At 42.1% G+C, this 13399-nt stretch overlaps 1 protein-coding gene across 1 annotated transcript in view; it reads right to left on the bottom strand.

Moving 5' to 3' along the window:
* The window catches only part of CATSPERE (catsper channel auxiliary subunit epsilon), a gene marked incomplete at its 3' end in the record, with an annotated part of 219030 nt that overhangs the window by 172992 nt on the left and 32639 nt on the right, over window positions 1-13399 (bottom strand). Inside the window, exons 3-5 of the mRNA XM_079107281.1 lie at window positions 5568-5641; window positions 5174-5240; window positions 3331-3401 (exon numbers count right to left, since the gene is read on the bottom strand). Coding sequence (XP_078963407.1) covers window positions 3331-3401; window positions 5174-5240; window positions 5568-5641 — 212 coding nt within the window. The remainder of the gene's footprint in view (window positions 1-3330; window positions 3402-5173; window positions 5241-5567; window positions 5642-13399) is intronic.

Genomic DNA, 13399 nt, shown 5'->3' with positions numbered 1-13399 from the left:
GACTAGGGATTTTGTCAAATCAATTCCAATTTTGACAAATCAATTCCAAAATTTTGTAGGAAGGAAAAATAGGCCCAAAACATAGCTAGTAGATTCCTGAAGAAGGGCAATGGTTAGTGCCAGAGGGAAGTGGTTACTTTGACTAAGAATTGTCAAGATTTTAGAAATGAAGATATGTAGTATTTGTTCAAGTATAGGTGAATAGATCAGCTAAACAGAATAGTTAGCTCAAAAGGAGACCAATATGGACATCTGACCAACAGAGTTGACACTGTAGATAAATACATTAATCAATAAATGGGCATGAGAATATTAGTTATTCATGTAAAAAAATAAAATTGGATTCTTATCTTGAAGATTGTATAAAAACTGATTCCAGGTAGATTAAGGGCTTAATTATTGAAAGAGAAATTATATAAACATTTAGAAAACAATACAAGAGACTACATGACTGCGGATAGGGAAAGATTTCTTAAATAGATTTTAAAAGGCATAAACCCATAAAAGAAAGAATTAATAAATTCATCCACAATAGTTAGGACCTCTGTTATCAACAGGAGCTGAGGAAGTAAAAATCTACATACAGTGGTATAAAATATTCTCAATACATACACCTGATAATTGGGTGGAAATTAAAACATACAAAATTGTATAAATTATTATGAAAACTAAAAATAACTCAGAAATGGACAAAATGCTCATTGAATAGAAAAGGGAAGAAAAATTCTTCACGAGCAAATACAATATGCTCAATGTCAATAGTAATCAGTGAAATGCAAATAAAAAGCACAATGACATAATTTCACACCTAGATTGGAAAGATTGCAAAGTTAGACAATTCTAACTGTTGGTGAGGATATAACAAAATGGGAGCTTTCATGCACTGCTAGTGTGGATGTATATTTGGACAACTCTTCCAAAAACAATTTAGACATTACCTAGTAAAGTTCAACAAATGCATTCCCTACTTTTTAGGCAATTGCACTGTTAGATATATACATTGGAGCAACTTTTGTTTATATGAATTAGATACAAATGATTATAGGATCTTGATAAAATGCAGATTAAGATCCAGTTGGTCTTGCATGAGACTTGATACTCTTTCCTTCTAAAAAGTTTCCAGGTGGTGCCAGTGCTGCTGATTCTGGGATCACATTATGATACTCATAGCCTTAAGATTGTTCAAGATTGTTCATAGCATCATTTGTAGTTGCAAACAAATGCGTGAGCAGCAGAATGAAAAAAATAAAGTCACACAATTGGACATAGTGGAATAGCATAGAGCAGTCACAATCAAAGAACCAAAGATTCTTGTTTAAATGTAGATAATTCTCAAAAACAGAATCTTTAAAGAAGGAAGCAAGTCACAGAAGAATACCTACAATGATTCAATTTTAAAAATGGCCAAGAACTGACAAATTGAAACAATTTATTACCATCTTATATAGTCGGTAAACTATAAACAAAAAGCAAAGAATCGTTCATTGTATAATATTCAGGATAGTGCTTAACTCTTGGGAATTAATAGGATGTGATCAATAGAAACATAACAAAGTTCTAAGGTTCCAATAAGTGTTCTATTTTTTTTTTAACTTGGGTGAGGGATACATAGGCATTCATTTCATTATAAATTTCTAAATGGTATTTATTTGGGGCTAACTTCTCCCTGGATAGGAGCTTCTATTTTCGACTTGAGGAAATCTATCTGGCTCAAGGCAGCCTGGAGACCTACCTCTTTCTGTGTCAGTTTTTGGGGCTAATTGTGTATAAATGAGATTGGTAACCTGTTAAGCTGACTTAAATATTTCTTGACAGAAATCTTAGCTTGAGATGCTCTAAATGAGGTGGCTTTAAAATTTTTTCCTCACAGTTCTAAGCTAGAAAGTGCAAGGTCAAGCTGATGATAAATTAAATGTCTAGTGAAAGCCTGCTTCCTAGCTCACAGATGAACCTTACCATTGTGTTACGACATGGTGGAAGGGGTGAGGGGGCTCTCCCCAGACTCTTTCGTAAGAGCACTAATCCTATTCCTGGGGCTCTACTTTCATGACCTAATCAGTTTCCAAAGCCCCATCTCTAAATACCACCATATCAGGGATTAGGTTGCAACATGGTTTTTGGTGGAGGGAGATAACCATTCAGTTCTTTGCAACAGTCTTTCCTCTCTGGTGGTTCCCAAGTTTTCTCCTTGGGGAAAATAGAAAGCAGTCCATTTGACCACAGAGGCAGGTCTTATTTTCCAATTTCGCTCCACAAGGAATTTTTTAACTCCATAAATTTTCCTTTGTCTATTTCTAAACTGGTTCAGAACCCATTAGAGAGAGGATAGAAGCCTAACATTTTCATGACCAATCTTTACTTCTCAGTGAGACTCTGGGAAGGTGGCAGTAATTCAGAAAGAAATGGCTCAATGTGTGTTTCTGATGGAGCTTGCTGAAAACTAGTTATCAGGGCATACAGTGTGGTTCCGAATTTCTAATTCAAGAGTTGCATATAAACTGCAGAATCATCTGATGTTAAGGAACCATGCGGACCAGGTAAATAAAGATATCAGTCACCAACCATACTTTACCAAAAACATGAATATTCAGATTGTTTTGCTTGTGTCTTGTGCCAGTCCTCAAGGGAAGAATGGTTCTCCCAAGGGGATGATTATTAAGTGGATAAAAAGAAACAGGAATATTATACTCATCTGAGGAGCAGGATCTCATAATACAGTTCTTTATATCCTACACAATTCTTGTGATATTGCCTTGACTATGATACTAAAGCATGTTCTGATTCATGGACACTTTTTTTGACTTAATGAGTAATTTTACAATGCAATTAATTATGTATTCTTACCTGCTTCTATTTCTTAGTGATATTCATTCACTCACATTAAAATTAATTTGAAGAATTACATAAAACAAAGAGTCTTTTGTTTTATATATATATCTACATATATATAAATAGGAGCGCCTTATAGTCTAGAAAGTCAGAGTCCAATGTCAATGATATACTTTAGTAGATTTGTATTTTTGTCAAAATCATTTAACCTCATGTTTTCTCATCTCTTAAAGAAAATAATACTTGCATTTATGTGGTTATAATGAAAGTCAAAAAAGACAATGTATATAAGGTGTGAACACGTAGACACAGTATGTGTTCAAAAGTGGTTACTGCTGATATTTTTATTATTTGTTATTCAGTATCACTTTGGCAACCAACAAGCCAGTAGATAAAAGTTTGTATGAAAACCATAATATAGACAACTGCATTTGTGATTAAATTAAAAGCTGAAGCTAAATAAAACCATTAATACTTTGTATTTCAAATGGTATTACTTACACAACTTTATAATACCACAGAAAACAAACATTAGAAGTCTCCACTGTCAAATAGCGTTCTTCTTCATTACCCTAAAATAAAAGGCAAAAGAAACTAGAATATACTGTGTTAACTTTAAAATAAATACACATATGGACACATCGACATAAAAGTCATAGAGGAACTAAATTACTTCTCTAAGATTAGACAAAGAGGGATAAATAATTTTCAGAACAGAATACACATATGATACTAGCTCAATTTTTTACTTACTTCCTGTAATTAAGAACTTACTATCATGAGTGACAAATTTAGAAGACATTTTATTATTACATTTTTCTTTTCTATTGATATGTAATTCAATTAATTTTCTGGTTCAAAAATTCTCAGGTGATTTTACTCCCCAGGAGACATTTGACAATGCCTGGAAATGCTTTTGGTTGTTACAACTGAGTGCTTTTGAGTACATTTCAAAAGTCTAATGTACCTCCTTAGCTAATTGTAGGATCAAATAATAGACACATAAATGACAGACATTCCTACATGTATGGCTGTGTGCACATTGTTATACAACATTATACATTTATATGGTGATATGAGGTGTCTCCCAGAAGCTCCTGTTAATACAGGGATATTCAGAAGTGAGATGATTAGATTAAGTGACTGCAACCTAATTGGTCCATCCTAGTTTGAATGGAACGATTGGGTGGGAACTCTAGGCAGGTGGAGGTGGGTCACAGCCGGCATGCCCTAGAAGGGTGCATCTTCCCTGGGGCCCCTACTCTTTCTGCTTTCTTGCAGCTTCTCTCAGTTGTACCTTTCCCCCATAATGTTCTAATTCACTTGGGCCCAGAGCAATGAACTGTCCTATGTACTGAGACCCCTGAAACTGTGAGCCTCAAATAAACTTTCCCTCTTCTAAGTTGTTTTTGTTGGGCGTTTTGGTCACAGTGATGTAAAAGCTGACTAAAACATATGGGCTTCCAACATAAAAGGGAAAGGAGCCCTCTTTTATGAATTGTGTTCTTGAAACTGGAACATACTTAAAGACTTGAAAAGACAAATAGAAATATTTTTCACTCTCTAGGGATTTAAAAATGAATTAACATTCATCTGGCCTCTCCCATATCATTCTGTCTACTTGTGCCTTGAAAAGAAAGTTAATTAATTAAAGAGAAGTCTTAAGTCCCAAAGTAAAAGAAGGTTTTGTCAAAAGGAGTCTCTATAATAGTAACTTCAGATATACTTGTGTGGGAACATCAGCTGTCAGATGTGTGACCAGTACTTTGTCACTAATCATTAAAGTGCCAGTGCCTTATAATGGCTTCACTTTGTGTTTGTTTTTATTTGGCAAACTAAAGTAGAGTCAACATTATTCTCATTCTTTTGCATTTACATATGATCTCTTGAATTCAAGAAAATGTAGTAGAATACTAAACAAGTTTGCTAGAAATTGCTCTCAATCCTGGGTATTGTCATAGGGGTGCATGATATAAAAGACCCACTGATCTGAGAATACTATATTTTAAGGTGATGGCTATGGACTTTACGATTGTTATTGATAAAAAAGGCTAACATAAGTGTTGGGAGTGTAGCTCAGTGGTACAGCACTTGACTAGCAGTCCTGAGACCCTCGTTCAATTCCTAGCCCCATAAACAAACAAGGTAAAATCAGATATCATTTCATAATTTATGATTTGGCATGAGCTATACCTAAAAATAATAACATACTGACAATAATTTTAAAAGTTTTCTCTTGTTTAATATTATTTAAAACAGATAAACTAGGTTGAAAACTAAAAAAAATAAATAAAATAGGAATGATTATTCAAGATTCAATAAGTTATCATTAAAATCAACTTACAGCTGTAACAACTGGTTGTACAATGTGAACACCAGGAGAAGGACAACGTAATTCTGTCACAGGTGATCTAGTGTTGTAAAAGAATAGGAAAGAAGAAATTACAGTTGCATACAAGTTGCATAAAAATTGCTTCACTTTTTTTTTTAACCTTAAAAGCTTCAATTGAATTCTAAGAAAATTTTAAATATGGCAAGATTTCTTTTTTTTTTTTTTTTTTTTTTCTTTTTTTGAGACAGGGTCTTGCTAAATTGCCAAGGCTGGCATTTAACTTGCAATTCTCCTGCCTCAGTCTCCTCAGTTGCTGGGATTTACAGGTGTGTGCCACAGCACAGCTATGAATGCTTTTTTACATGTAAATATACATATAAATTTACATTGATGGTAAAAGTCTTACTTGATATCTTGAACATGACACGTTTCTGGCACATTCCACTTAGAAAATGATGTTCCTTCATATTCTAACTTGATCTAAAAAAGAAAATGACAAGAGTTCAAATGAAAAATGTGCTTCAACACATTCATCTCAGTGTTTGGATGTAGGGTTCAATATTCTGAGACCTTATTATTTAAAGATAGAATAACTAAAATCCAGTTGCTTTGAAATTGTACTAAGTAATATGACAAAGGAAGAGTAGCTTCCTGGGACACTTCAGTAGTCTCCCCTAGTCTATAAACTTTTAATTTGGGAGTGGGTACTGGGGGTTGAACCCAGGACCTGGCTCGTGCTAAGCAAGTAATCTATTATTGAGCTATATTCCCATTCCCATTACACTTTATTTTACTTAAAAAATAATCTATTAAGCATGTAGGAGCAGACCGACAGATTCTGGGGATTAAAAAAGACTGAGGAAGACATGATCCTTTCTTTAAAAAACAAGTCACTTTTCATTCTGAGATCCTGTTATTTACACATCACCAATTATCATCATACTATCACTGGTTACCTTCTCCTTATTTCTGCAGCTCTTTTCCCCCTCACCTCCCTGTTCTTTCATTTATAAATTCTTTCTTTCCCCTCCTGAAATATAGTGAGACACTTGCTAACATTGTCAGTCTTAGGTCCAGCATTGGTAGTCTTTAGCTAGAGCTGGAACCCCAGTTCACCCTCTAATCTTTATTACACAAAAATTATGGACATATGCGTATGTCAACATTAATTGTTTTCTAATTTGTAATATGACATTATTAATACCATTTCACGGACTTGACGTTACAGGTTTAATGACAATGTATAACAAGAAGAGAAAAAATAATCAGAAGATATAATTTTGAAACATAAAAAGCAAAATTTGATAGAATTACTAGGAGAAAATTTTAAAGTCATTCGTGAAGGACATGGTTACCTACCTGTCCTCTCACCCCACCTCAAATGATCCCGCCACCAAAACTCCTCCCAAGACCTGGCCCTGCCCCCTGCCCGCCAAAAGGGCCGACAAAAACAAATAACTCCTCAGTGGCCTGGCTCTGCTAAGGCTGTATGTAAAGCCCAGAACCTTGTGGCCAGCAGTCATTTTACCCCTCAAAATAAGCCACACCAGGTGTTTAATGGATGGACCCTGTGGATGAACAAAGAAGACCTTGCTGAGCCAAGGTCTGCTCCAGGCCTCTGCCATTTGTGCACCATGTGTTTTCATTTTGGTTCCCTGACCAGGAAACGGGAAGTTTGGGGGGTTCTTTTTACCCCTCCCTGTTCCAGCGAACCTCCAGTTCTCCCATCAGAGGCCGCCTTCTGCCCGGAGTGGTAAGGTATGTCTTTGGGAGAAGCGGGTCTGCCGTCTTATCCCTCCCCTCAAGGCCTCCTGTTGGCACTGCCAGTGGGTGAAGAGGGGAGGACCCTGAGTCTGTGTAGGGTGGGCCGCCACCCAGTCCAGCCTGGAACTGCCCTTCTCCCTGCAGGGCCGCCATGGTCCCACTCCTCCCGCTTCTTCTCACCCCAATATGGGAGACTGTGGGCCCCCTGGCCCACCCGCCAGTCCAGGAGCACGGATCTTACTGTCAGGGTAGCTAGTGTAAATATCCATGAGAGACACAGCTCTGAGTTCAAGCAAAGGTTTACTGATAGAGTCTGCCAGGCTGCCCCTCTGCAAGGCGCAGCAGCCTGTAGGATCTTATTGTTCAGTCCAGGACCTCCACATCATCCATGCCGCAGTCCTGCCAATTCATCCGGTGGTTCCCAACCCATACGCTCTGTTCTCTCATCCCTAAGGATACCTCTTACTTCACAGTCTTAGATCTTAAAGATGCCTTTTTCTCTATCCCCATCCATCCTGACTCATAAAATACCTTTGCCTTTACATGGACTGACCCCGGTACTCATCATTCCCAACAGCTCACCTGGACAGTCCTTCCCCAGGGATTTCGAGACAGTCCCCATTTCTTTGGCCAAGCACACCATAAGGATTTCTCTTCTCTTTCCCTGCCACCCAGTCTTCTCCTACAATATGTGAATGATCTCTGTAGTCCCACCTTTCAGAACTCTCAAAATCACACTATTATCCTCCTTAACTGCCTGGGGGAGAAAGGGTACCTTTTTCTCCATCTAAAGCGCAGATATCTAGAACCTCTGTCCTCTACCTTGTGGTCCATCTCACTCCCCCACATTGAGAAATCACCACCCATCGATCACAAGTCAGCTATCTCCCACCTGCCTTTCCCCACAAAGGGAGATGCACCCTTCTTCTTAGGTATTGCTGGTTTCCCTTGCCTTTGAGTTCCCAATTTTGACCTGCTGGCCAACCTTTTATATGAGGCAACAAAAGGAGATCCTAAAGAGCCCCTTGGTCTTCTAAACCCATCTCTGCTGATTTGAAGCCCTAAAGAAAGTCCTCCTTACTGCACCTGCACTTAGTCTCCCTTGTCTCTGCCAACCTTTTCTTCTCTACGTTCCTGAGAGACAGGGCTTAGCCCTAGGTGTTCTGGGACAACAGAAAGGACCCTCCTTTGCCCCTGTGGCATATCTCTCCAAACAATTCCACCCTACCACTGGGGGTTGGGCTCCTTGTCTCCGAGCTTTCACAGCAGCTGCTCTCTGAGCCCTCGAAAGCAAGAAACCCACCTTTGGACAACACACCATCGCCTTTCTGACCTCCTGACTCATGAGACTCTTCAGGTTTGGCCCCCTCCTGCTTTCTACTCCTCCAAGTCTCCCTCACTGGAAGACCCCACACTGCCCTTACAATCTTGCCCATCCCTAAACCCTGCTACTCTTCGTCCTAGTCCTCAACTACCAGTTCCACACGCCTGCCAGGAAGACCTGGAGAAATTTCTCCCTCACCCCTCCCATATACAGGAGGGACCCCTGCTCGACCCGTCCTCTCATGTTCATTGACGGGAGCTCCTTCATCCACCAACACAGCCACATGCAGGCTATGCTATTGTCTTCTCCACTGACATTACAGAGGCACAGTCTCTTCCCCTGGGCACAACGTCTCAAAAGGTTGAGCTTTTTGCCCTCACCAGAGCCTTACAACTGGCAAAAGGAAAATCAGCATTTACACTGATTCAAAGTATGCTTTTCACATTCCCCTATCACATTCTGCCATATGTAAAGAAAGCGGTTTCCTGTCAACCAAAAGTGCTCCCATAGTTAATGGGCCACTAATCCTTGAGCTGCTTTAAATGGCTCACCTTCCTTCCAAAATAGGGATCATTCACTGTAAAAGTCACCAAACTGACTCCTCTCCTATTACACAAGGGAACAACAAAACTGACCTAGAAGCCAAAGCAGCAGCAACACTGTCTAGTCCACCCAACACCCAATTCCTTCTCGCTCCTCCAATAACCCCTCATTACATGCCAGAGGAACACAATTTATACAAACAACAGGCTGCAGCAACAGAAGGCTCCCGGTTAAAGATTAATGGAAAATATGCGCTCCCACAGGAAGAGCTTCTCACCATTGTTACTCAGATCCGTAACTCCCTTCACATCAGTTGTCAAACCTTTTCTCTGCCTCCTCTGGTCCCTTTTCTTTCACCCCCAACTACTCCCAACTCCCTGTAAAGTCACTCGAAAATGCTCCCTATGTGCCATCACATCACCACAAGGTGTCTGCAGCCCTCCCCCCTTTCCCACCCATCAGGCCGAGGCCATACTCCTGGAGAGGACTGGCAACTTGATTTTACTCACATGCCCCCCTCCGCCAAAGGACCAAATACCTCCTCACTTTAGTCTTTACTTTCTCAGGATGGACAGAAGCTTTCCCTACAACTACTGAAAATTTGGCCACCGTTACTAAAGTTCTACTGGAAGAAATTATTCCCAGATTTGGCCTCCCCCACTCACTTCAGCCTGACAATGGTCCCTCCTTCATTTCTCAGATAGTCCAACAGCCCTTAACATTTCCTGGAAGCTACACATTCCCTATCATCCTCAGTCCTCAGGAAAAGTAGAAAGAGCTAATTCTTTCCTTAAATCCCAGCTCACTAAACTGTCCCTAGAGTTAAAACAGCCCTGGACCGTCCTTCTACCTTTGGCCTTAATGAGTTTGAGAGCCACGCTGGGTTCCCCTTCCTTTATTAGCCCTTCTGAACTTATGTACAGCCACCCTTTCCTCCTGGGATCCACCCGTGTCCCTGAGTCCTCTCAGCGACTACTTTCCCATTCTTTCCCTAATGAGGCTTCTGCTCTCTGAACATGCGGACAGGCTTCTACCCCAACCACAACCCTCCTCTCTGCTGCCTGCCTATCTCCCTCATCCTGGGAACTGGGTGTATCTCAAAAATCTTCATTCTTCTCTTCTATTCCCCAAATGTACAGGACCATTCCAAGTTCTCCTGACTACCCAATAGCCACCAAGTTTGCTGGAAGACCCTCATGGTTTCATCTCAGCAAGGTTAAGCTGACCCCTGTAGGCAGCCTGTCTCCTCTGTCTCCTCCTCCCACTCCAGGTCACAGGTACTTCTGCAGCTTAAAAAATCCTACTACAATCAGATCGGCATGGATCCCAGAGGAACCATAAGTCCATGCACTCTTGGTACCATTACTGGTCTTTTATTCATACCCTGTCTGTGGAACAACAGTATTTCCCTTGTGCCATATCTTCTGCAGCCCAATTTCAGGCATGGATCTCATCCCTCCACCTACAAGGCACACTCTCTGACTTCTCTCCAGAAGAAATCTCTTATTTCTCTTCCTTACTTCTATTCTCTTTTTCTCTCCTATACATTCAAAAACATTAGGTTATTGGCAATTCCAGGTTGGCAAAGCCTGGGGAACACCGACTCTTCTTAACTCCACCTGCTGGGATGGCACTCCTAACACTTGTGTGGTTCTACAGTTTGATGCCTGCTCAATCACCATGCCACAAAAATTTATCATAGAGCACTACTCCCTCCATTAGGAACGAGAATATGCCTCCCAGCACAAGTACATATGCTTCAAACACAAACACACACCAGCTTGCAAAAGTAGTCCTGATGAGGCTTATTGTCCCTATTGATCTTCCCATATCATGTTCACACGGTTACCACGGGAAGTTACTTTCTCAAACTCCATCACCTCAACTGTAAAAGTAACCAATGTAACCCCATACAATACACTATCCCTGACCCTCAAAACCCACTTTGGGACTCCACCATTAAGGCTGGGGTCCATACAGATAGGCAGGATAGAGATCCAACAGGAATAATCTAAATTATTAAGGCCTACATTCAACCAGTTGACAAATCAATACACAACATAGCTCAAACCATCACAAACACCATTAAATGCACACCTAGACCCCCTCCTGCTCACATTTCTCAACACAACCTTACAACTCCTCAATAATTCTAACCCATCCTATACTTCTGACTGCTGGCTCTTTGTCCCTCTTACCCATGGCTCATTGATAGCAAACACTACCCCTTCTCCATGGACTTCCAATCTAACCTCTCTCTTCACCACTTTATTCCAATGTCTCCTACTTTGCTGTACCCTCCCCCACCCTGTCTCCACTCCACTATACTACCTAACAGTTCCCTATGCAACACAATGTACAATGTCACTCAGCCACTCCAGAGCCAACCTGGCATCTTCTTCCTCTGTGGAAGCTCCATTCTTCACTACCTGACAACTCCTATTCCCACCTTCTGCCTCCCTGTCCTCCTCACACCCGATATAACCATATACTCTGAGGGGAAGTTTGAATTGTCTCTTTCCTCCCCCTCCTGGACTCTAATGTCTCAGACATTGCAAAAGAGCAATTCTTGCCTCAGTCATCCTTGGTTCAGGCATATTGACAGTAGATGGCACAGGGGTAACAAAAATAGGGTACAGTCACCCATCTTTACTATAAACTCTCCCAAGAATTGAATGAGGACTTGGAATGGGTGGTAGATTCCCTAGAGTCTCTTAAAATTCAAGTCACCTTCTTAGCCAATGTAGTTTTCCAAAATAGGAGAGTCAAGAACTGACTAATGGCAAAGAAGGGAGGCACTTGTGTCTTTTTAGGAGAGGAATGCTGTTATTTCACCAACAAATCGGGAATAGTTCAAGGAAAAATAGCTGAGCTCTGGGAGAACATCAAAAAATGCATCCAGGAACAGCAGCAGTCACCTCTGTGGAAACTTTTGGGCCACACTCTCCCCTGGCTGCTCCCGTTGATGGGCCCTCTCTTTACTGGTCTTAATAGAATCTTGTCTGGTAAATTGCCTGAAAAAGTTTTTACACTTACCACCTATCCATATCACCCAAAAGGGAGTGCAGCTCCCATGATGACAATCAAATCATTGATTCTCCAGGGAACTCTGGAGAATCTGGCCTCCTGTCACTGCCCAGAGCGTGGGCTCCCTTGGGGGTACACCCCTTCTCTGACCCTTCTGCCCCATATCCCTTGGCTGCCACCATAGCTGCGTGTCTCATGCTGCTCTGATGGTCTCCACTGCCTATGCAGCAAGCCCACCCTGAAGTTATGGGGCTCACACCATGGGAGGAAGCACACATATGGGGCCACACCCCAGAGATGCATGCTGCTGCGGTGACCCACCGGGTCACCACAACATCATCTGCCATCTTGCATGGAAAGAGGTGGATTGGATCCCCCTTCACCCAGGTGTTGGAAATGTCTGCCCTGACTTGCTTCAGTATCTTCTCTATGGGGGAACTCTGACCATTTATTTTGTATTACTCTCATTCATTATGGTACTCAGGACTTTTTGTTTCTCTCAGAAGCACCCTTTCCCCCAGATGACTTTACAATCATTTTTTTTTTCTTTTTTTTAAACCAGAGTTTTGCCACAGACACCTCTACTGACCCAAGACATTCTTAAAAGGGAAACCCAAACTACTTTCCCCAGTCGACCCATCTCAGCTCGAACCAGAAGGCAAATATTCCCCTTCTGAAGAGATTTTTAAGGGCACAACTAGCTGGTAAATGTCCTTCCTTAACTTAAAATAATTATCAAAAGGTTAATTAGGAGGGTTTCAAGATGGCGGACTAGAGGGTGGCTGCATTTCATGTTTCTCCAGGACTCAGAATTCAAAAGAGGACATATTGAGAGACTTGGGACCAACTCAAAGCAGCCGGGTGAGTCTCTCCCATTGGGGAGGTGTCCCAGATGGGGCGGTAGTCCCCGAAAGCAGGGAACTTTGTGAAGCAGAGCTGCCCCGCAAGACACCCCTCCCCCCGCTGGAGCAGTGAACTCGGACAACTGGGAGCATCGTAGAGGAGGCCGCTCAGCACAGCGCTTGGACTCAGAGCAACCACTGGGGCTCCAGGTGGCGGCCCAGAGGAGGAGCTGGTGGGAGAGCTGTTTGGACTCAGAGCAACCACTCCTGAAATGCCAGGGCCTGCCGGGAGGAACGCGGCGGGTCGCTTGGACTCGGAGTGACTACATCAGAGCTCCAGGTGGCTGCTCAGAGGAGGCGGCGACTGGTGAGTTGTTTGGACTCGAAGAAACTGCTCCTGAACACTGGGGGGCTGCCCGGAGGAGGAGGAGGAACGGGGTGGGTCACTTGGATGCAGAGTGACTGCCTAGGGCTATGGGTGGTTGGCGGGAGGAGGAGGCACACAGTGAGTTGCTTGGACTCCTAGTGACCGCACCAGAACACCGGGCGGCTGTCTGGAGGAAGAGGCGTGTGGCAGGTCGCTGGGACTCGGAGCAATTGTACGGGGCTCCAGGTGGCTGCTCAGAGGAGGGGCTGCATAGCCAGGCGATTAGGTGCAGAGCAGGGTCCCAGGACCTAGGAGGCTTCTTGGTGGAAGAGCCGCACAGAGACACGCTTAGGGGCGGAGTGAAGGTTCCA

This window comes from Sciurus vulgaris (assembly GCF_902686455.1).
Source record: "Sciurus vulgaris genome assembly, chromosome: 12".
Taxonomy (NCBI): domain Eukaryota; kingdom Metazoa; phylum Chordata; class Mammalia; order Rodentia; family Sciuridae; genus Sciurus; species Sciurus vulgaris.
The sequence above is the reverse complement of the archived record's forward strand: the minus strand, read 5'-3'. Positions and strand labels throughout refer to the sequence as shown.